At 39.5% G+C, this 23,915-nt stretch overlaps 1 protein-coding gene across 7 annotated transcripts in view; it reads left to right on the top strand.

Annotated features, from left to right (window-relative positions):
• piezo2 (piezo type mechanosensitive ion channel component 2) overlaps positions 1 to 23,915 on the top strand; it is a 310,405-nt gene that overhangs the window by 197,228 nt on the left and 89,262 nt on the right. For 5 of the 7 annotated variants that reach the window (XM_062980526.1, XM_062980530.1, XM_062980527.1 and 2 more), the window contains exons 8-16: positions 8,780 to 8,948; positions 10,274 to 10,399; positions 11,974 to 12,012; positions 13,501 to 13,639; positions 14,617 to 14,762; positions 15,434 to 15,670; positions 19,454 to 19,577; positions 20,788 to 21,053; positions 22,943 to 23,091. In XM_062980526.1, coding sequence (XP_062836596.1) covers positions 8,780 to 8,948; positions 10,274 to 10,399; positions 11,974 to 12,012; positions 13,501 to 13,639; positions 14,617 to 14,762; positions 15,434 to 15,670; positions 19,454 to 19,577; positions 20,788 to 21,053; positions 22,943 to 23,091 — 1,395 coding nt within the window. The remainder of the gene's footprint in view (positions 1 to 8,779; positions 8,949 to 10,273; positions 10,400 to 11,973; positions 12,013 to 13,500; positions 13,640 to 14,616; positions 14,763 to 15,433; positions 15,671 to 19,453; positions 19,578 to 20,787; positions 21,054 to 22,942; positions 23,092 to 23,915) is intronic. The other 2 variants (XM_062980525.1, XM_062980529.1) reach the window with 1 other exon arrangement.

Raw genomic sequence — 23,915 nt, 5'->3', positions numbered from 1 at the left:
CAGGGGTCTGACAGTTTGACTCCGCCACCCAAGCACCAAGCAACCTAAGGCCAATATGTCAACACCAGGAGCCGGAGCGGCCGCCCCAGCTCAACCACTCAGCTACACCATTTCTCAAGATGAATTTAATCGGATCCGGGACACACTCCGAGAGCAGGAGGGAGAGATACGGGGCTTGAAGGAACGAGGAGCCCGTCTCCCTGCTCTAGCGCTTCCAACCAAGTTTTCCGGAGAAGCCTCCAAGGTTCATGTCTTCCGTCGCCAGTGCCAGGCGTACTTAGAAGCCCGTCAAGCCGAGTTTGCCCAAGAAGATGTCAAGGTGGCGTGGATCTTCAGTCTCCTAGATGGGCCTGCAGCCACTTGGGCGACGGCATTGTACGACGCGGGTTCCATGCACCTAAACACCGCGCAGCAATTCTTGAACCATCTTCGAAAAACCTGGGGGATCGAGGACGACGAAGAGGCGGCCGGCCATAAACTCCGACGTCTCTTCCATGGGGACAGACCGTTGTCCCGGTACATAGCCGAGTTCCGGGTGCTGGCTCAAAACACCGGCTGGAACGATGTAGCCCTCAGAGGACAGTTTCGCGAAGGCCTCAACATCGAGATGCAGGAAGAAATCTCTAAGGTGGACCCCCCTGGAACTCTTGAAAGACTCATCGCCCAGTGTTTACGGGCTGAAGTCCTGCTTGCCAACAAAAAGCAATGGCTCCGGGGCCAGAGTGCAAGAGCCGGAGTAAAGCCTCCCACTTCTACCAGTGTCCAGCCTCGTCCGGTATGGAGACCCCCACCGCCAGCCCCTAATCCCATGGGAAGCGAGGAGGAGCTGATGCAGTTGGGCAATGTGCGCCCCAGGCTAGATGTTGCTGAAAAGGCCCGCCGCCAACGCTTGAATTTGTGTTGCTACTGCGGAAATGGGGGCCACTTCGCCAGAGAATGTCCAGCAAAAAAGAAGCCCGCCGCCCGTCTGGCGGCGGCGTCCTCCGCGGAGGCGGAGGCTGCCGAGGCGGCTGGAACAAAGCCGACGGGGGAAGCCAGCGACCGGGCGTAGAAAGGCTCACCAACCCGGTCAAAAACTCCACTCAAGAGCCGCAAACAGGGGTCCTATTTCTCCTGGTGGTCACGCTGTGGTCAGTGAAAAAGGGACCCGTCATGATCCATGCCATGATAGACTCAGGGGCAACAAAAACTTCATCGATAGAGACTATGCTGACTCTCTGGGATTACAATATCATGATTTCAAGAATGCCCGGGTGGTGCAAGCCATAGACGGCCGACCCCTGAAGACAGGCCCAGTAAGCCAATGGACCGAGCCCACCAGAATGTGGATAAGGGAACACATGGAAGAAATCTCCTTCTTCGTTACCGAGGTTCCCCATTTCCCTGTGATTTTGGGTATCCCGTGGCTGACACTCCACGACCCAAATATCTCCTGGTCCAACAGAGAACTGCAGTTCGCCTCAAGGTATTGCCAAAATCATTGCCTGGTAGCCAAGGTCTGCCATGCCACAGACGCAGAACCCATCATCACCTTGCCCAAGAAATATTCGGACTTTTGGGATGTTTTCAATGAAAAGGAAGCCAAGAAACTACCCCCACATAGACCCTATGATTGTGCCATTGACCTGGTGGAGGGGGCCCCAATTCCGCGAGGACATCTCTACTTCCTGACTGAACCGGAGCAAGAAGCTCTCAGGGAGTTTATAGAGTCAAACCTTCGCAAGGGGTTCATCAGACCCTCTCAATCCCCAGCCGCTTCCCCATTGATGTTTGTGAACAAGAAGTCAGGGGACCTACGCTTGGTTGTGGACTATCGGGCACTGAACAACATCACGAAGCGGAACCGCTACCCATTGCCATTGATCTCGGACCTATTGGACCGACTCCGAGGAGCCAAGGTTTACACCAAACTGGATCTTCGCGGGGCTTACAATCTAGTTCGCATAAGAGAAGGGGACGAGTGGAAAACCGCCTTCCAGACCAAATTCGGATTATACGAATCCCTAGTCATGAATTTCGGATTATCTGGAGCCCCCGCAACATTCCAGCATTTTGTCAACGATATTTTCCAAGACTATCTAGATCGGTTCTTGATCATATACTTGGACGACTTTTTGGTGTATTCGAAATCACAAACGGAACACGACCAGCACGTCAGAATGGTGCTACAACGATTGCGGGATCATGGACTATATGCCAAGTTAGAGAAATGCGCCTTTGATTTGCAAGAGGTAGACTTCCTGGGATACCGCATCTCGCCACTAGGGCTATCCATGGACCCGGCAAAGGTTTCGCCCGTATTGGAATGGCGGGCGCCAACTAACAAAAAGGAAGTACAGCGCTTCTTGGGGTTTGCAAACTACTACCGCAAATTCATCCCAGACTTCGCTCGCTGGTCTGACCCAATCACCAGCTGCATCTGAGGGAAACAGCCTTTCCGCTGGACAGAGCAAGCTGAAAAAGGGTTCCACCAGCTAAAGCAATTATTCACGACCCAGCCAATTCTACAGCACCCTGATCCTAAAACCCCTTTTGTTGTGCAGGCTGACGCCTCCGATGTGGCAATTGGGGCTGTGCTCATGCAACCAGTGGGAGAACATCTCCATCCTTGTGCTTATTACTCCCGTCAACTAACAGCCCCAGAGAGAAATTATACCATTTGGGAAAAAGAACTCTTAGCCATAAAGGCAGCCTTCGAAAATTGGAGACATTGGCTAGAAGGGGCCAAATTTCCCATTGAAGTCCATACTGACCATCGAAATTTGGAGCATCTAAGGACCGCACGGAAGCTAAACCAAAGGCAGCAGCGCTGGGCTTTGTTCTTTGAACATTTTGACTTCCGGATCCATTATGTGACTCCGGCTCAGACCAAGCAAGCAGATGCTCTATCACGGAAACCAGAGTATGCAGCAGGGCGCAGAGACACCTCTGAATCTCGATTGCTGCAACCCGAGAACTTTGCCACGCTCACAGTGGGAAACACCAAATCCACTTCAATTGAGCCAGCTCCACCGAACCCAGTATCCCCTCTCACTCAAGAGATTAGGGCCAGTCAACAGACAGATGCCTGGGCTCAAGAACAGATTCGCCAAGGACTACGTTTCCCTTTCTCACTCAAGAACAATCTATTATGCTACAGGAACCATGTTTACATCCCTCCAGGCCCCGGCAGAGAAAAGGCACTTCGTTTATGCCATGACAGCAAGCCTGCCGGACATTTTGGGCTATTCAAAACCATGCACTTAATTCTGCGAGACTTCTGGTGGCCCAAGATTCGCAAAGATGTGGAGAATTATGTTAACACCTGCCCTGTATGTCAGCGTTCCAAGACGCGAAGGGAGAAGCCGTCAGGGCTACTGCATCCCCTTCCCACTCCTTCTCGCCCATGGGAGATAATTTCCGCGGATTTTATCACTGATCTACCACCCTCCCTTGGATTCACCACGATTCTAGTAGTGGTAGACCTTTTCACCAAGTTGGCCCATTTCATCCCCTGCGATGGCCTTCCCACGGCCAAAGAGACTGCAGATTTATTCCTTCAGCATGTATTCCGACTACATGGATTGCCCAAGAATTTGGTCACTGACCGTGGATCTCAATTCACCTCTCGTTTTTGGAAGGCACTACAAAAACTATTGGGCATAGACTCCCGTTTATCCTCAGCTCACCATCCCCAAACAGATGGGCAAACTGAGCGCACCAATGCCACTTTGGAACAATATCTTCGCTGTTATGTAAACTACCAACAGGACAATTGGGCTTCCCTATTACCTCTGTCAGAGTTTGCATACAACAATGGGATCCAGAATTCAACTAAAGAAACCCCGTTTTTTGCGAATTATGGTTTTCATCCTCGTTTCTTTCCTCCCATCATGGAGACCTCAGAAGTCCCTGCAGCAGAAGACTGGCTACAGGAACTCACAGCAGTGCAAGAGCTCTTGCACCAGCAACTTGATCAAGCCAAGGAGGACTACAAACGCCACGCTGACAGCCATCGCCAACCTGGCCCCGAGATCAAGGTAGGAGATCGGGTTCTGCTGTCCACTCGCTTTTTGCCCTCCCACCGTCCCTGCCGGAAGTTAGATGCCCGTTTCATTGGTCCCTACCCAGTGGTGGCGCAACTTAACCCCGTGAGTTTCAAACTCCAACTTCCGCGCTCTATGCGCATTCATCCGGTGTTCCACCGTTCCCTGCTCCTTCCGGCGGATGGTGTACGCCCCGACGCGAGCCGGCCGCCCCCCACCCCTGTTTTAGTGGACGGAGAGGAGGAATTCGAGGTTCAGGACATTTTGGATTCTCGCTTTCATCGCCGCCGCCTTCAGTATCTCATTGACTGGGTGGGTTTTGGCCAGAAGAACGCTCCTGGGAAGACGCTTCCACGGTCCACGCCCCTGACTTGGTCCGCCGCTTCCATCAGGCCTACCCTACCAAGCCGCGGCCCCGCGACTCTCGGGGACGGGCCCTGAATGAGGGGGGCCTTGGGAGAGGGGATAGTGTGATGCCTCATGGGCCTTGTAGTCCTGTTCCTAGTACTATCGTGGCAGATGAAGATGAAAACATGGGGTTTTCGCCGGTTCAACAAGAGCCGGAGTCCTTTCACCTGCCGGATGTTGATGTTTGTCCTCAAGACTTCAGTAAACCAGACCTTGGGCATTCCTCGCCTCCGTTTCCCAGGAAGGAATCTTACTCTAGAGACAGAGGAGTCAGAGAAGCAAATCGGAGGAGTTTACGGATCGCTGCCAAACAACAGGCTGATTAGGCCTGCTTTCCTTGGGAAATTCTAAGGAGTCTTGCATCTGGACAGAGTTGGGTTTCGCTTCTTGTTCTCTAGGGAAAGAGATTTGTTGGCGGGAAAACGAGACCCAATATAGGTGTTTGACGCGGGAGATTCTTTGCGGAGTCAACAGATCAGCTTCAGGAGTGAGATCGTGTGTGGACTTCGTAACCCCAGTTCCTTGCTTCCCGGATCAAGCATTCAAGCCTTTGCCTCGCCTTGCTTTTAACCACGGACCTCGTTCCAGGATTTCACCGGTTGCCTTGTATTTTAGTCACGAACCTTGTTAAAGAACCTAGTTAAACCCAGCCTTGTTCTAGCCCTGTTGTCAAGCTACCTTGGACTCTAAGACTCTGACATTTCCCCACACTATTGCTTGGCAAAAGTGTGTGTTTCGGTATTGGATTAAGAACTTTGAACTCTAATATCATTTATTGGACAGTACATTTTTGGACTATATTTGACCTCATTTGAAAGGTCTGCTTCTGAACTATATTCTTCACTTGTTTTTATTGCTTTTATGTATTTCCTTAATAAAGATATTAGATAGAGATTGGCCTCCGTGTAAGGTTATTGGTGCCCAGCAGCCAGGGGTCTGACAGAGGTCATGAGTTCGAGGCCGCTCAGAGCCTATGTTTGTTTGTCTTTGTTCTATGTTAAAAGGCATTGAATGTTTGCCTATATGTGTAATGTGATCCGCCCTGAGTCCCCTTCGGGGTGAGAAGGGCAGAATATAAATGCTGTAAATAAAATAAAATAAAATAAATAAATAAATAAAGTATTCTCTCCTAATGTTTTGCCCACTTCTATGGCAGGCATCCTCAGAGGCTGTGAGGCATGGATAAACTGGGCAAGGAAGGAAAAAATATATATCTGTGGAGAGTCCAGGGTGTGACAAGAGTCCTTTGTCAGTTGGAAGCCAGCATTAATGTTTCAGTTAATCACCCTAATTAGCATTGGAAAGGTTTGTCTCTTGCCAGGGGGGGCATCCATTATTAAGTCATTAGCAGTCCTTGGGGCTCCTCTGCCCTCAGAGTGTTGCTTCCCATCTACTGTTTTGATTTTTGAGTTTTTTAATACTGGTAGCCAGATTTTGTTCATTTTCATGGTTTCCTCCTTTCTGTTGAAGTTGTCCACATGCTTGTGGATTTCAATGGCTTCTCTGTGTAGTCTGACATGATAGTTGTTGGAGTGGTCAAGCATTTCTGTGTTCTCAAATAATATACTGTGTCCAGGTTGGTTCATAAACACTGACATTTATTATTGTGATCTGAAGAATATACTGTATTTTGTAGTCCCCAATAATGAGTTTTTTAAAGTGGTAATATGGATGTGCTTTCCTTAATAAGCAGTGCATAGGTAATGTATTTATACACTGGAGTATGTATTGTTTGCATTGTACCTAACCTTATCATTAAGATGGTTAGAAAAAAAAAGTTCAAGAAATGGGAGCGGGGAGAGAAGGGAAACATGGTGCTCATTTTTTCTAGATTTCTGCCTTTTAATAATCGGGTTTAGCACCATTCTGAAGATATACAATACTTGATTGAGTCAATCCACCTTTAATGTAGTCTCCTCCTTTTTCCTACTGCTTTGCACTTTATCAAGCATTAACATCTTTTTCGTTACATTGTCTCATGATGTGTCTGAAGCCTCAGTTTAGACATTTTTACTTACAGTGAGAGTCCAGGCTTCCTTTTGTCTAAAATCCGCTCATTTGTGTTTTTAGCAGTCCATGTTAGCTGTAAAGCTCTTCTCCAGCCCCGTATTTCAGATGATTTTTTTTCCCTATCAGCTTTCTTCATTTATCCAGCTTGTGCCACTGTAAATAGAAATCAACAAAGAAAAAAAATAATTTTAAGGGAAGAAACATGTGATTCCAAAGATGGATTTGAGTTTGAAGACCATGGTTTCCGAATTTGGTTGTTGCGTCTTTGTACAGTATATTTGCCTGGTGTTACTTTCTGTTGATATGGATTACAACATGACTCAGCCCCTCCAACCATGGTCAGTGGCACCAAAATGAGAAGTTTGTTTTCCATGTTAGAGAACAGTGGAGCAGATTTACATTTCATACATTTTTTTCATCTGGACAAAGGAAATAAATTATGAATGGCTCTTCTGTAATAATCAGATAGGAAAAATATTTGCCTGAGCAAAGACTCAAGGAAGAGTTGTCAATAATTTGTGTTATGTAATGGTCATTTCCACAGTTACATTTGTAAAGGGAGAAGAAAAAAGTGTTTCCCTGTTTTTCAGAAAATGGGGGTATTTCCACACTTACATTATTATGTGTTTTGTGTTTTAATGCTACATCAGTATCCTACATTTACCTACCCCATAGCTTGTGAATGTGCCAGGAAAAGTAGATTACAACACAAGACCCACTTTAATTTATTAAAGCTGTGCTGGGAAAATGCAGGACATCAATTTCCAGGTGGAAGGCGGTCCCAGTCAGGGTTGACTTGACACTCCTTCCTCTTGGCAGGTTTCTCCCTTAAGCCCTCCATTCGTGCCTCTTTGAACTCCACAGCACTGCTGTTCACAGCTGACCTCCAGTTGGAGCGCTCAAGGGCCAGGGCTTCCCAGTTCTCAGTGTCTATGCCACAGTTTTTAAGGTTGGCTTTGAGCCCATCTTTAAATCTTTTTTCCTGCCCACCAACATTCCGTTTTCCATTCTTGAGTTGGGAGTAGAGTAACTGCTTTGGGAGACAGTGATCGGGCATTCGGACAACGTGGCCAGTCCAGCGGAGTTGATGGCGTAGGAGCATCGCTTCAATCCTGGTGGTCTTTGCTTCTTCTAGCACGCTGACATTTGTCTGCCTGTCTTCCCAAGAGATTTGCAGGATTTTTCTGAGGCAGCACTGATGGAAACGCTCCAGGAGTTGAGTGTGACGTCTGCATTTAAAATATGACAGTATGGTAGTCACCTAATTAGTATTCTTTAAAACAGTGATAAAATTATTTTTTGGCTTGTATAACTTTAAATATAATTCTTAAAATGAAGTGAAATTAATAAAGATCAACATCATTTTTTTCTTTTTTGGTTAACCTATAGTAGTTTTAGTTATGTTTTTGTTCTATTAAAATATTTATAAACCTTCATCTTTCACGTTACACTTACAGAATGGTGTACAAGATAGAGTTCTAGCAAACATCAGCTTAACTCATTTGAAGTGAGCAGCAGTAATGCTTTTTTCATAACAAAAATATTAATAAAATACAGAATAAAATAAACATTTTGTTAGGATTGTCTTTTAAATCCAACAGTGATGGGATGGGATGAACTTCCTGCAAGATAGCATTCAACACATTTATGTTGCACTTCAAACAAATATCGGCTTCTGCTCAGCTGGTTCTATTAATAAAATTCTGCAAATCATATACAGAAAGCCATAACTTTTCATAAAATTTTACTGCAGCTCTATAAATATTGCTTTGATAAGGATAAAGAACTTGTTGTATCACTGTGCATCTTGTAAGAATAGAACACCTGTGCTCTGAACATACTTTGAGCAGTTTCATGCAGTGTTGTATACATAATATTGAAAAATATGTTTCCTTTGAAAAGGAGGAGATAAACCAAACTTAAATAATTTGTAAATTTATGAAGGAATTACATGAGGTATTTATGGACATAGTTGTTCCAGTCAAATTTCCAGGAGCAAGAAAGTGAAGTTTTACAAATTTTGCAATGGCTAAGAGACATGTCGGGCCGGGCTGTGGCGCAGGCTGGAAAGCAAGCCAGCTGCAACAAATCACTCTGACCAAGAGGTCATGAGTTCGAGGCCAGCCCGTGTCTGCGTCTTGTCTCTGTCTCTGTTATATGTTATGGCATTGAATGTTTGCCTTTATGTGTGCAATGTGATCCGCCCTGAGTCCCCTTCGGGGTGAGAAGGGCGGAATATAAATGCTGTAAATAAATAAATAAATAGTTAAGTGAGGTTCAAATGATTATATTTTACTGTATTTTTCAGTGACACCTCCTTTTTGTTTTTTCAACAGGTTATTTGGTGTCACTTCTGTCATTCAAACTAACTGCTCAAGCACTTGGAAAATCATAACCAACACAAAGTTGTACTGGTACCACCATACCAGTCCTATGTTAATATTGCTATTGTACTTCATCTTAGCAACTCTCATTCGGCTTTGGTTAAATGAACCTGCTGTACAGGTGAATAAAACAATCTTGATTATTGGTTGCTAAAGAGAATAGGCTCTAGAAAATAAATAGACTGTTTTAGAGACACATGTATGTGTGCATACTTGTTCCTTCACATCTCCTGTTGACTTATGGTGACACCATTAATTTCATAGAGGTATCATGAGCCAGTTACTCCCTCTGGAATATAGCCTACAGCACATCATGTAGGAAATAAATAAAGGTGCTCAGTGGTTTATGTCTTTAAAAAGATGTGCTACTGTTACATATAAATTAACGCATACCTCAGTGTGAGAAGGAAAACAGTGTTCTCAACCCAGTGATGACATTACATGGTAAATGCAGAGGACAAAGCATTTGCCTGAAAGAACCAATACCCTGTTTCCCAGAAAATAAGACATCCCCAGAAAATAAGACCTAGTAGAGGTTTTGCTGAATTGCTAAATATAAGGCCTCCCCTGAAAGTAAGACCTAGCAAAGTTTTTGTTTGGAAGCATGCACGCCAAACAGAACACCAGAGTATGTGGTATTGGTAAATGTACATACCATAGAGTGTTGTACATGGAAATAATAGAAATAACAATAAATTCTTGATAGGATCCACAGTTTGTCGGGTTACGCTGGTTTGTGATGACAACTACTGTGCAGTATATAATGTTCATTTTTTGTTCAACAATAAATGTGAATTCTTCTTCATGGAAAAATAAGACATCCCTTGAAAATAAGACCTAGCGCATCTTTGGGAGCAAAAATTAATATAAGACACTTATTTTCGGGGAAACACGGTAGGCTAGAGTCCTCAAGAAGTCTAAATCTATCTGTGGAAACTCTTGTAATTGCTGGTTCAGTTATTCCCTCACCATGTATTAGCCTATATATGACACAACATCATACAGGCTTTGTGAATACATGCTCTACTTCTCATATATAGTGACAGTGAGATTTGGATGAACATATGCATATTGGTGGATCAAAAGGTGCTGAATATTTTATATGTGTGTGTGTGTGTGCATAATTTGTAAAAATTTAATTATTGCTTAAATTGAATATCAATTGTTGGAAAGGAAGCAGATACATATTTATTTTAGGCTGATTTCTTCAACTCTTCCATTTTCAGTGCTGTGAAAATCTGTATATCAAGAAGTATGGAGATTGGCTAATTTCGGTCTTTGTCCAATTAGGTATAATATAAAATAAAAACTTCCCAGACTTTTGAGAAAGGCTGATGGCTACTAAAGTGCTTATCTCATTTACTTTGCAGTCATCCTAGTTCTTAGGGAGAAATAGCAGATAAACCACGTTCTTGTAATTGTAAATTAATTATATTTGTTCTTTAGCATGTTCCTGATGACGACAAGTCAGGTAATAGGGAAGAGGAAACAGATTGCCATCCAAATGAAATGACTGCAGAGAGAAGGCGCAGCCTGTGGTATTCAAGCCGTTACCCAACTGATGAAAGAAAAGTAAGGCTTATAAGAATAAATCAATATAGTTTACAGTGTTGCTTATGAAATAATAGGCTTATAATGAACCAAACGATTATTGAGAGTATTGTAGTCCATGTTAACAATTATTCATATATTCCTCAATAGTTTTGCTATCAGATTTTAGATAAAGCAGAAGACCAAGTAATTGGAAAAAGTACTGGATGTACTGGAATAAGGTTGAATATATTTTAAATCAGTTTTGTGGATTTTAACTGTTTGTAATTAATTGATGTTTAATTCTATTTTAATGTTTGTATATTTTTGGATTTTAAATTGTATTGAAATGCTTTTAACATAAGCATCTATGAGTCACTCTGTGGAGAGAAAAAGCAGGGTATAAATTGTCATCATACTGTACTATCAAGATCACTGTAGCTATATTGTCAAATTGCCTCTCAGTCTAGAACAGAATTGTCCATCCATGATCCATGGTCCACATGTCACCCAGGACAGCTATGAATGCAGCCCAATTAAAAATTGTAAAAGTACTAAAACAATGAGCGTTTTAGTGGATTTTTTGGAACCCAGTTACACGGTCCTTGAGCACAAACTTTATAGGCGACAAAAAAACCCAACAAAAAACAGATGGAATCATCAGGATATGCTACATCTACAAATATCCGAATATTATAATTGCGAATAGTTCAGCCAGAAAACCTGCTCAATAAATTTAAAGACCCTCCAAATGGGGTGGCACATATTTAGGATTATTATGTGAGAACCTTTTTTGCTTTTCGGTGGTGGCAGATATCACAAAAATTATGTACAGACTTCTTCCTTTTTTTTTCTTTGTCTTTTTTCATTTTCTTATTTTGCTCCTCAGCTATTGTTAGTGTTAGTATTTTTTTTATATGTTGGCCAAGATAATTCTTCTTTCAGAGTGGCCCAGGGAAGCCAAAAGGTCAGACATCCTGTTCTCAAGCTACATTCTAAAGTGCATTTTTAGGATCTAGGGCTTATTGGCCTCCAGTGAGACTTTCTTTTATTTGAAGGTCTTCCTATGTGGACAATTTCAAAACCTCCACAAAAGAAATGGTATTGTAGCATGAATATTTATATTTTCTTTGACAACTCAGAATAGCTGTTTGTGAACCAGTGCCTGTGAGCAATCAATCACTGGTCCATGCTACGTTTCTGAGAAAGGAAGGAAGGAAAGAAGGAAAGAAGGAGTTGTCAGTATATGGCATTGTTCCAGATCCATACAAAATAGCAACAAATGCCATATCAGATATCCTTGAAAGCACTGGCCTACAATATCTTAAATTGTATCTTCATAATTAAGAAGTATGTACTTTTTGGATCTATACTGATTTTTTTCCACATGAGATTCAATGTGAAATTTTTGTACACTATCTGTCAATAATACAATTTTAATGTGCCCCATTTACTTCTATGTACATTTCCAGGAAGTTGGAAATATGTTCCATGCAATAATTCAAGTTCCTCAAAGCAAATTATCTATTTTGAGATTTGAAGCAAATATTCTTTATAATATTTTATGCTTCAGCTATAGTTCCCAACTAATACTCTGCTTTTGCTTGCTTTTGCAGCTTCTCTCAATAACTCAAGATGAACACAAGCCAACTGATGTTAGTATTCTACATGGTTGCATTATTGCATTTAATTTCCACTGTGAATGTTGGTTATATTGCATATAGTTAGACATCTCCTGGTATATTTCTTTACATGGTAGTTGCATGTACAGAACTTGTGAAAGACACCTCCTCTAAATATTGCCTATAAATGGAACTTCAAACAGCACCAAAACACTCTTTCCTTGTTGAGATTCATATCTACACATTGAAGGCACACAAGCAGGCTTTGTTCCCTGCTATTGCTCATCTGCAGTGATATTTCATTATTTTTCAGGGATCCTGAACAATTTAAAGCCTATTTAAATGCACATGAACCCTTCCTCCCTGGTTTCTGTGGAGGCATGAATGACACTGATTTCTAGAGGTATCTTTTTGGCAAGTTCATCTGGTTTGCTAACATCTCCAGAAAACTCAGCAGAAAATTCAGAGCTCTCCTCTGAAAATGATTCAGAGGCTTCAGATAACATCAAATGCAGCTGCTTATCTGCTTACAGGGGCTAAGTGATCACAATATTTAAGCTTCATTGGTGGCCAATACTGGTGATTGTCTTCAAATGACTAAATCAGCGATGAGTAATTTTCTGAATCTTGATGGGCTTCACCCATTCTGATACATTCCATGCCCGCATCCCCCCATGATATAAAAATGACTGATCATGTGTGCAGACTCCTGGGGATTTCTTTTATGGACTTCTTTAAGTCTATCAAAATGTGTCTGATTCACTATTCCATGGATTTAATGGGGCTTTCTTGGGCAAAGAATACTCAGAAGTGTTTTTGCCAGTTCTTTCCTTTAAAATACAGCCTACAGCATTCATTGGTGGTATTCCATCTAAGAACTAAGCAAAATAGAAACTGCTTAGCTTTCAAGATCTAGTGGGATCTGGTGTCTTTAGCATATGTATAGCCTTTTAAATTAAGAATGGAAATGATCAGAAGGCAGCTTAAGAGGAGCCATGCTGAAACAGAACAAAAGTCTCTCTAATTTAGCATCCTGTTTCCCAATGTGACCAAGAAGTTGCCAGTATCCAATATGAGGTTTTTCTAATCCTGGAGCCAGTATATGTACACTGACTTTATAGGTACAGGTATATAGAGAAATTCAGAAGAAAATGTGTTAGAGTCTTGCTGTAATCTTGACTCACATTAAAACTTAGAGCAAATAGGTTTTTTAAAAAAGAACAGAATTACTTGCAAATAACATTAATTTCTTTTAGTGGAATTTATTTCCAGTTAAATGTGCCAATTAGATAGTAAACTACTTTGACTCTTACATTTAAACATGCACTGTATATGAGAGGTGTATTTGTTCTTCTGAATTAAAAAATCTTAAAAAATCATATGTTTGTTATGTAAGCTATATGATGAGTAAGTAAACAAAAGAATTTGAACTATTGTTGATACCTCAAAAAGGTTTTCAAAGATATGATTCTTTAGCATTGTGTCTTTTTAAAAGTATTTGTCTTCTCTAACCCTCAACAGATTCTACTGGTGACAGTGAATGGCACACCTCTTGATTATCAGAACATGCACCCTTTACGTCCCATAGAGAATGGGCCTGCCAATGCAGACATATATTCAAGACCACACTACAGATGGGACCCAACAGTGGATGACTTAGGTAGTCACACAAATTGTTTTGGGATGCATTTTCTTGTTAATTTCACATAATTGTCTTTTAAATCAGCCATTCATTATTCTTCATAGCTATAAGTTTAAAGCAGTTTCTGAGGTTATATGATGGGATGTATGTTTGAGCATACAATCAGCTGCATTAAAAGCTGCATTCAGTTAAAAATTAAGCCAAGAAAAATGCTAAAGCCAGCGTCAAGTTTTTAGAACACAAAACTAATGTTCCTTGCCTCTTTTCTGCATACTAGCAAAGAAACATAGTAAATTATGCTACCTGACCAATCACTTAATAGCCTTGCTATTGTGGTTTAAAATACCTTGCTCCATCTATCACTCTTCTAATCTGCATCATGAAAAGAAACTTTGCCTACTGATTTTTTATGTTCTTTCCTGAAGTTTCTTGGGATATGAGACTGTTATGAAAGCTTGATATGTGTTATTACAAGCTGCAGTGCTTGACACTTGAGCTACAATAACTCCATAGCTGATATTAATTTTCTTTCAGTGAAGAAAGAGAAAAAGACATGGAGGCCAAGATCTCACACATAGTTGCACAACCAACTGCATAAAGACTTTAAACTTAGCTCACAAGCATAGAGTGATCTTTCACTGTTAATATGGTAATATTGTGCTTGCAAAAGAATTAACTGTGCTAAGGAACATGCTTATACAATCCTTGAGAAAACACAACTGCTTGTACAATTATTTTTACACTAGTAAAGTGTCCCAAAGTACCTTTCTTAAACCATTCTACCTGCAGAGTACTGTTTCAAGAATCCCACTTGTCCACCCTATATTAGAATATGGAATTATGAATGAATATGTACACTCCAAAAGTAGGTTTATCTATGCATTTCCAGTTTTGAGTCTGAATTAGTTCCAAGGGTGCTTTGAACAGTGAATCTTTGCATCCAGCCAATATTTATGGGATTTTGCCCTTCGATATCATTTGTTTTATTCTTTTAGAAACAAAAGAGGAAGAAGAGGAACAGGAAGAGGCTGAGGAAGAAGAAGATGCTGAAGAAGAGAAAAATTCCAAAGTTCATGCTATGGTCACAGTTTTCCATTTTATCATGAAGCAGAGCTATGTGTGTGCTTTGATTGCTATGATGGTAGGTTGAATAGTCTGTTAATTAATGGTTGATCTCACAACTGGGACAGTTTTGTAATCAAGGTAATTAATTATCAGTGTTATTTAAATGTATAATTTCTCACTTGATAGCATAAACATACATGCTTGCAAATATTTTCTTCATGTTATGCTCTTTTTACTCAGTCACTGAAAGGTGGTATAAAATATTTTCAAATATGTGTGTGTAGTGCTCCTTAGAATCTTGGGAGAATTTGAGCTTTAGCAATATAAATAGTGTGTGTTTGTGTATATCCACACACACATATACATGTATATATAGTGTAGAAAGTTTATTTTAGTCAGTGTTTGTTCTGTACTAGGTTACTAGAACAATTGTTTAAATTTGCTGTGAAAAGGCTAAAATATTATTGTTCTATGAATCCAAGTAAACATTTAAATTAAATCAAATATGTTTAGTACTTGTTATAGTTTTGATCTGTTCTTTGAAGGAGAAAAAATGTTTCAACAACCTTTGTGATATCACTATTATAAATGGGACCTTCCTACATTTAAAAAAATGTAACAAGTTGAATGGCTGCAAGTCCATACACAATTCCAACATATATCCTGAAACATTTATGAGAGGATGAAACCAAATGTTTTCACATTTTGTGGTAGTGAATGTAACTCATTTTTTCCTTTTCTTTTAAGGCTTGGAGTATTACTTACCACAGTTGGTTAACATTTGTGTTGCTGATATGGTCCTGTGTCCTTTGGATGCTCCGTGATCGAAGGAAATACGCTATGATCAGTTCGCCTTTTATGGTGGTATATGGAAATCTGTTACTAACATTACAATATATATGGAGCATTGAACTGGATGATCATGAACTTCCAGAAGTTTCAGATTTTCTAGAACGAAAACGTCCTACAGAATTAGCCTCAAAGGTAAGTAGCGGTGTTTAAAAAATAAGCTCAATTTTGTCAATGAATTGGTTCAGTTCGTTGGGGCTCATGCAATCGTATATTAACATTGCAAGAAGTCTCAGAAGAGGAGGGATTTTAAAGCAGAGCTTGTTGGAATCTAGAAGATATTAATTGATATTAATTTGTGAGATTTTTTTCCAGTACTAGGATAAATTTTAAAGATTAGCGCATGACTTAATTATACACTTTTAACACATTATTGAAGTCATTAGAACATGTTATGGGATGAAGTGATTTTTGTAATAGATTAGGTAAGTCAGAAATACTCAAGGAGAAGAAGTATTATGATTGGAAGAAATGCATCAAATGGCTCTTAGTAGATGGTTTATGTCTGTGTAGTCTCAAAGTAAGACAACAGTGAAACCTAGCCCCCAATGGAATCATACAATAGAATGGAATACAGTAGAGTCTCACTTATCCAACATAAACGGGCCGGCAGAACATTGGATAAGCGAAAATATTGTATAATAAGGACGGATTAAGAAAAAAGCCTATTAAACATAAAATTACATTATGATTTTACAAATTAAGCACCAAAACATCATGTTTTACAATAAATTGACAGAAAAAGCAGTTCAATACACAGTAATGTTATGTAGTGATTAATATATTTACGAATTTAGCACCAAAACATTGCAACATTTACTAAAAAAAACATTGACTACTAAAAGGCAGACTGCATTGGATAATACAGAACATTGAATAAGTGAAGCTTGGATAAGTGAGACTCTACTGTAGTTGTGAGAGGGGCAAATAAGCAATGGAAGAATAGAGAGCGACTGTTTGCTCAGCAAAAGGTTGACTTAAAGTGTCAAGCCCAACACAACACACATACAATACCTGCTGACCCCTAGGGATGTTGTTGGATTCTCTTCTCCAGTTGGACTCAGAGCAGTTCCATATCCTATGTTTTTCTATCTAGTTTAGTTGGTAGGAGTTAGTTACAGTCATATTCACAACAGCAGGCCTTTAGTGTGTAGTGTATAGCAAACTTTAGTGTTTAATGTGTAGCAAACTACCTAACAAATTTTGCAGGTGGTCTTTCTGCTGTTCCATATGTTTCTATCTTGCTTTTGTAAATAAAAAAACCTGGTGATCCTATTAGTGCAGGAGGAATCTGTTGGTCATTTCAATTCTCTGTTTATATATATATGTGTGTGTGTGTGTGTGTGTGTGTGTGTGTGTGTATGTATGTATGTATGTATGTATGTATGTATGTTATTATACAAATCCGGCAGGTTTATTAGTTTGAGCATTGGACTGAATGGAGACTAAGATTCAGATCTCTATATTACGTTTATTGCTCACAAAGTGCTGAAGATTTGAATAATTACAATTTCCTCCACTCATTCTGTCCTCTTTTGGCCTTTCACTCCGTGCCCTAATTCTACTTTCCACTCCCAGTTCCAGTAGGTCATATGCTTTGAAGGGGTTTAGAGGAATTCTTGAAGGGTTGTAGGCACGAAAATAACAGAACTTGTTTCATGGATCCCATCAAGAAAATGTAGATGTGTTTTTCTTTCACTGAGCACCTTCATTAAATGTGTTAAATTCTCTCTCAAAGTGAATTCTGTGTTTCTTACTCCCTGCTGGCTACTCCTTAATTTATAATGAATGTGAAAATGAGCAAAGACTATATTATCTCATCTCAAAGGTAGCATTAGTGCTATTGAAACAGATTAAATGGTCCAGAGGTTCTTTTGTATATGCTGCATGCTTTCTCTCATTGATGTTATAAATGTCTCCCCAAGGATTTAACTACTTTAGTATATTGCCAGCAACTTTGCCATAAACTTTGATTAGGTGCTTTGTAAAATGTCTTATCTAAGACTAGGGGCTATCAGAAATATTAAATTAAAGTATGGACAAAGGAGATAAATGTACACACCATAATAAAAGAACGTCTCATGGATATATTAGACCTGATAGTAGAAACTCTTATGGGCTTAAACATAGTTTTAATTTTACCTTTAGCAGAGGCAAAGAGATAAAATAACTATAATTATATCTATTGTGTTTTTGAAATTGTATGTCGACAATAAAAATTAGTTGCTTTGTTGAAAGCAGTGCCTTCTGGAAATATATTGAAATTAAAAGCACACTTTATACGAATCTGTATAGGTAAAAGAAAAAGACTCAAAATAGGAAATGAATTGGGAGAAACACAGATTGGCAAGCCTGCCTTTTGCCACCTTTATTATAATTCAGCTCTTTAATTTAATTTTTAACATATACAGAAAGCAGGCTTAGACTCAGGGAAAGTGGATAGGAAAAGTATGGAAGGAACCTCGACAATTTAAGATATGCATATCACTTGCAGAAAATAAGAAAAGCTTGGAACAACTACTAATGAAAGTTAAGGAAGAAAGTGCAAATACAGGGGAACAGCTGAATAAAGAAGAAAAAAATAATCACAGGTGATTTACATAACTTTATAGTGGATAACAAAGCTGTTGAAGTTAAAGATTTCTTATGCATTGGTTCAGTCATGAACCAAAATGGGAACTGTAGTTTAAAAGTCAGAAGTCTAAGATTTTGAAAAGCAGTCATGAAGTAAAAATAAGACCTTCACGTATAAAGAAATGTTGTTATTTCTATATGTTTGTGAAAGCTGGACAGTGAAGAAAGATGACAAGAAGAAAAATCAACTCGTTTGAGGTGTTGGAGATACTGCAGATTGCTAAAAAGGAAAATTAATTGGTTCTAGGGCAAATCAAGCCTGAACTTTCAGTAGAAGCGAATATGGCTAAACTGAGGCTGTTGTACGTTAGACATATTTTGAGATGACATGACCCATTGAAAATTACCATAATACTTGCAAAAATGAAAAGTTGTAAGAGACTGTACTACAAGTAGATTGATATCTGTAGTCAAGAAAGCCACAGCTGCACTGAGTTTGCAAGATCTGAGCAAAGGAGTGGATGACCTGGCCTATTTGATGGCAAATAACAATATCAATGACAAATCTTCCTTTTGAAAAGGCGACTCTTTGATTGCCCATCATATCTACTTTCTGAGGATCCACAATAGTATCCTGGCTGTACTCAGAGGAAGAGTGATATACAGTCATTTAGTATCTTAGATCAGTGGTTCTCAGCCTGGGGTCCCCAGATTTTTTTTATCTACAAATTTCATAAATCCCAGCCAATTTACCAGCTGTTAGGATTTCTGGGATTTGAAGGTCAAAACAACTGGGGACCCCAGGTTGAGAACCACTGTCTTAGATGCTTGCCTCTCCAGTTGTCATCTAAACTTTTTCATTTTCTGTTATAAAAGTAGGAACTAAGAGTTGCTAAAAGAAGAATGACCCATTGACAATAGTATGCATTGTAGACAGCAAGGAGAAATGGATTCACTAAAAGCCTACAAACAGGGCTGGACAGCAACAGCCACGTTCTATGATTTCATTACAAACAGAATTCATTTGCACACTCCTTCTGAAACTGAAGGTTCTGTTTAGCCATCACAACTAGTTGTTATTGATTGTATTATTATCTATTATCTAAGCCATCTGAAATCACCAGCACTTGTGAAAGTGAATTCAATCATTGCTATCACTTGTAGCATGTCAATGTCATTTTAGCCTGTTGTGAATCTACTATCTCTAAGTATCATTATTTGACTTCATTGGATGACCCTGAGTTCTTTCTACACCATATTTATACCCTTGTAGCTTGGATGATAAAATCAAATAGTATATTTATTACTTTAACTTTTTCTGTCTTTTTTCAATTCTTTTCATAGATCCTGTTTGCAATTACTTTCTGGCTACTGCTTCGACAACATCTTACAGAGCAGAAAGCTTTGCGATTAAAGGAAGCTGTCTTATCTGAAGTCAAAGTTGAAGAGGAAGGCAGTGAAGAAAAGGGTAAATAAACAATTCAGTTTAATTCAATTCAGTGCCCTCCGCAATTTTCTTGTTGGCAAGTTTGCAAAATATATGTTGGACAGAACTGTCATTGGATAAATGTACAAATGAATGATTGATAGGCTGGTAGCTAAAGAGTGCTCATAAATAACTCCTTCTTAGCCTAAAGAGAGAAGTTGTATTTGTTTGCTTTGTTTTGTTTAATTTATGTGCTGCCTTTTGTCCAGCATAGGACCCATAGAGTGCTGTATGGTTAACATCTTGTGAAAAACTTACACAAACAGATAAAGTATCTCCTAAAAGTGGAAAAATTAGCCGATTAGGAGACAGGAATAGGGTTTAAGATAATCTCCACAGATGGAGAATTTGATCCATACTAACAAAACTATTTTCAGTAGAGATCATTATAAAATGCTCCATTTAGGGAAGAAGAATTAGAGATTCAAGAATTTTGAAATGTGGATTCTGGGACCTGGGTGAGGACCTTCTGGGGATTGTGCACAGGCTATAGAAACTGTACATCTGAAATATATAGCTATTTTATGTGTTAATTGATATCCTAATACCATTAATCAGACATCTGCATTGCACTCCAAATTATATGTGTAAACAATATAAGCTGTTGAGTTGCAGCTCTTACCCGCAGCCTAATAGTTAGAAATGTAAAAGCAGCCTAAATCAATAAAAAGTAATCCAAATTACAGACACCAAGTATATGTATGTTCCCTAGAATACACACAACACTTTCACAATTTGTGTTGCTTGACAGGCTAAAAACACTCCCAAAGTCAATGAATTAAATCATGGATGAAATCACAGATGTAAAGGACTTAAGCAATATGAACAGAAGACAATTATTGTTGATACCATATTGTTTTTGTTGCCCCTACTTTTCCACTTATAGAGCTAGTTTATTGTTTTTCTTTGAAATACAGCAAATATTTAAAAAACATTTAACCTACTGATGCCTCGATTAATGAAATTTTATTGGTATCTATTTTTATTTTGAAATTTACCCATAGCTGCTGCATTTCCCACCCTCGGCTTATACCCGAGTCAGTAAGTTATCCCAGTTTTTTGGGGTAAAATTAGGTGCCTCGGCTTATATCCAGGTCGGCTTATACTCGAGTATATACAGTACTTCTTGTCTTCTTACCATTGGTATAAGATCTCTAAACTATGATAGAGAGAGCTTTTTTTTAATTTACAGAAGGGTCTCAAAAAGAGGAAGAGGAATCTCCAAAAGAGGAGGAGGAAGAGGAGGCGGAGGAAGCGGTAGCGGAGGAGGAAGAGGAATCTGAAGAGGAAGAGGAAGATGTAATGAAAGTCTTGGGAAATCTAGTGATGGCTATGTTCGTTAAGTACTGGATATATGTCTGTGGAGGAATGTTCTTCTTTGTCAGCTTTGAAGGGAAAATTGTCATGTATAAAATCATCTATATGATGCTCTTCTTGTTCTGTGTAGTCCTATATCAGGTAAGTAATAAAAAATTTGATGCTCAAAACATTGTTAATATCCAACTAACTAAGATATATGCATGGTTGTGTCTTACAGGAAGCATAGTTTAGGCTACTAGTGCATTTTGTCAGTGTACTTTGGGAATGAAGAAATTGAGTAGATTCCAAAGCCAATTTTCTTCCAGAGGGAATCTTCCAAGTTCTGCACAGACCAGCAAAATGTGGGGGGTGATGGGGATCATAAGTACTTTGAAGATGAGTTATGATTTGAAAGATTGGACTTTAAAAGAATGTTCAACTAGGAGGGGTGGAGGGGAGACAGGCTGCGACTTATTTAGAAATAAATAGATTTTTTTGAAGAGGCAGTTCCCCAGGTTTTGCAGGATAAAGTGTAGTTGGGTATAAGGAACCCCAGAAAAACAAATTTAAAATAGGATTTTAAAAGTAAGGTATTATATAAATTAATACATGCAGATAATCTTTCTAAAATTCTTTTTTCTTGAAATTGATGACTAAAATTAATATTCATGCATATCTACAGCACTAAGATCTTCTAACTGTTGTACAATAAACAGTGGACTTTTATCTTTGTAACCTTGGTACAAGTCTTTTTGCAGTAATAAAAACATACAGAGTAACCCTCAGAAAAATTTCAAATCATAGGAAGGTAATTTCAAAGAATATGTGTACCTTAACATCTTGTGTTGCACAATCTACCAAGATGTTCATTGTTACTGTACATTTACAGATGAAATGCTCTGATTCCAACTAGTTCCTTCTCCAGAAAAGAGGCAATTCTAAGCAAAACATCAGTCTTCATATCACCCCATAACTGTGGGGGGGGGATACCATATTTAATTGAATGAAGTATACTTCTTCCATTTAAGAGGCTTCAAAAGCAGGGTGCACCTTAGATTTGTCAGTTTGAGGATCTTTTTTTTAAGTATCTTATATCTGAGAGAGGTTTCTAACACTCTTTTCAGGCAGCTTCACAAATTTTGCACTGTAGTAATTCACCTACAAAGAATCCAAAGCATGGATGACAGTGAAATGTTCTTGTTAGAAAAGAAGCACCACAGGAACATGATGTATTATTGATGGGTGGCTTCTTTTTGGTTATTGCCATCAGTTCACCAAGAGCAGTAGAATTCCTTGTTAAGTGACATGGTGATATAGGGTAATAATCATAGGTGAGATATACACTGACCATGTAGTGCAGTTTGGAGCAAGCTTTAAACTGTTACAGCCAGACAACAAACTCCCACAAAACAGTGGGATCCCTTTATTATTTATTTGTTTGTTTGTTTATTTATTTATTGAATTTATGTACCACTCTTCTCCCCCAGGGAGAATGTGCATCATTGTTTTGTGTAATGATGATCTCAGCCTCAAACTGGTTCCAAGGTTTCCTATAATCTGTACAGCGAAACTTTCTTCAGTACTAGTTTGAAATTGTATTACATTGTTAGTGCAGATGGGGCCATATTGTTCCCATATCACGCAGCCTCGTATTTCTAGTAACTCATATAGATTCAGCTTCAGTATTGTTTGCCCTTAATAAGTCTTTAACTTTGTTGATTGAGACCATCTGTGGTGCCAATTTTTTTTTTAAATATTGTTCAATATTTTATTTTATTTAATTTCCTCATTACTCCTGATATGGGATCTGCCTTTGTCCCAGTTCCAGAAAATAATGGGGAAGGGTGCCCTCATTTTGCCCTCAGCTTTGTATTTAAGAATTTTATGTACTGCTTGGAAAGCAATAATTTAAAACACTTAGGGCAATTTGACAAATATATGTATCAAACCTATTGTGAAGACACTGCTGAAATAATGTGTACACTGAACTGAATAAAACTATATCTACATAAAACCAAATGGTTAAAAATATATTGTTTGGTTGTCAGGTGCACTATGAATGGTGGCGTCAAATTCTGAAATATTTTTGGATGTCAGTGGTAGTCTACACTATGCTGGTGCTTGTTCTCATATACACGTATCAGTTTGACTCATTCCCAACACTGTGGAAAAACGCTACAGGAATGAATGATGAACAGTGAGTATTGTCTGCTACTCAGACTAATTTTTCAGGAATCTATGGATGCTACTGGTCTTCAACAAAAATGAGTGGTGGGTGGTTGCCAGTAGTTATCCTCTTCTTTCTTCTATGCATCAAGCCTCTATATACCTCTTTTTCTTCTTCATTCACACAGTCGTTTATGACTCTTCGTGACCTCATGGACCAGTCCACGCCAGAGCTCCCTGTCGGCCGTCGCCGCCCCCAGCTCCTTCAAGTTTAAACCAGTCACTTCAAGGATACCATCCATCCATTTTGCCCTTGGTCGGCCTCTCTTCCTTTTTTCTTCCATTTTCCCCAGCATCATGATCTTTTCCAAGCTTTCCTGTCTTCTCATGATGTAGCCAAAATACTCATCTTTGCTTCTATCCTTCCCTCCAGTGAGCAGCCGGGCATTATTTCCTGGAGGATGGACTGGTTGGGTCTTCTTGCGGTCCACGGCACTCTCAGGATTTTCCTCTAGCACCAAATTTCAAAAGCATCTATCTTCCTTCGCTCAGCCTTCCTTATGGTCCAGCTCTCGCATCCATAGGTTACTATGGGGAATACCATTGCTTTCACTATGCGGACCTTTGTGATGTCTCTGCTTTTCACTATTTTATCGAGGTTGGCCATTGCTCTCCTCCCAAGAAGTATACATCTTCTGATTTCCTGGCTGCAGTCTGCACCTGCAGTGATCTTCATGCCTAGAAATATAAAGTCTGTCACTGCCTCCATGTTTTCTCCCTCTTATTTGCCAGTTATCAATCAGTCTGGTTGCCATAATCTTGGTTTTCTTGATGTTTAACTGCAGCCCGGCTTTT

This window comes from Anolis carolinensis, chromosome 4 (assembly GCF_035594765.1).
Source record: "Anolis carolinensis isolate JA03-04 chromosome 4, rAnoCar3.1.pri, whole genome shotgun sequence".
Classification (NCBI taxonomy): Eukaryota; Metazoa; Chordata; class Lepidosauria; order Squamata; family Dactyloidae; genus Anolis; species Anolis carolinensis.
Note: the sequence above shows the minus strand (reverse complement) of the source record. Positions and strands in the feature narration are given on the sequence as shown.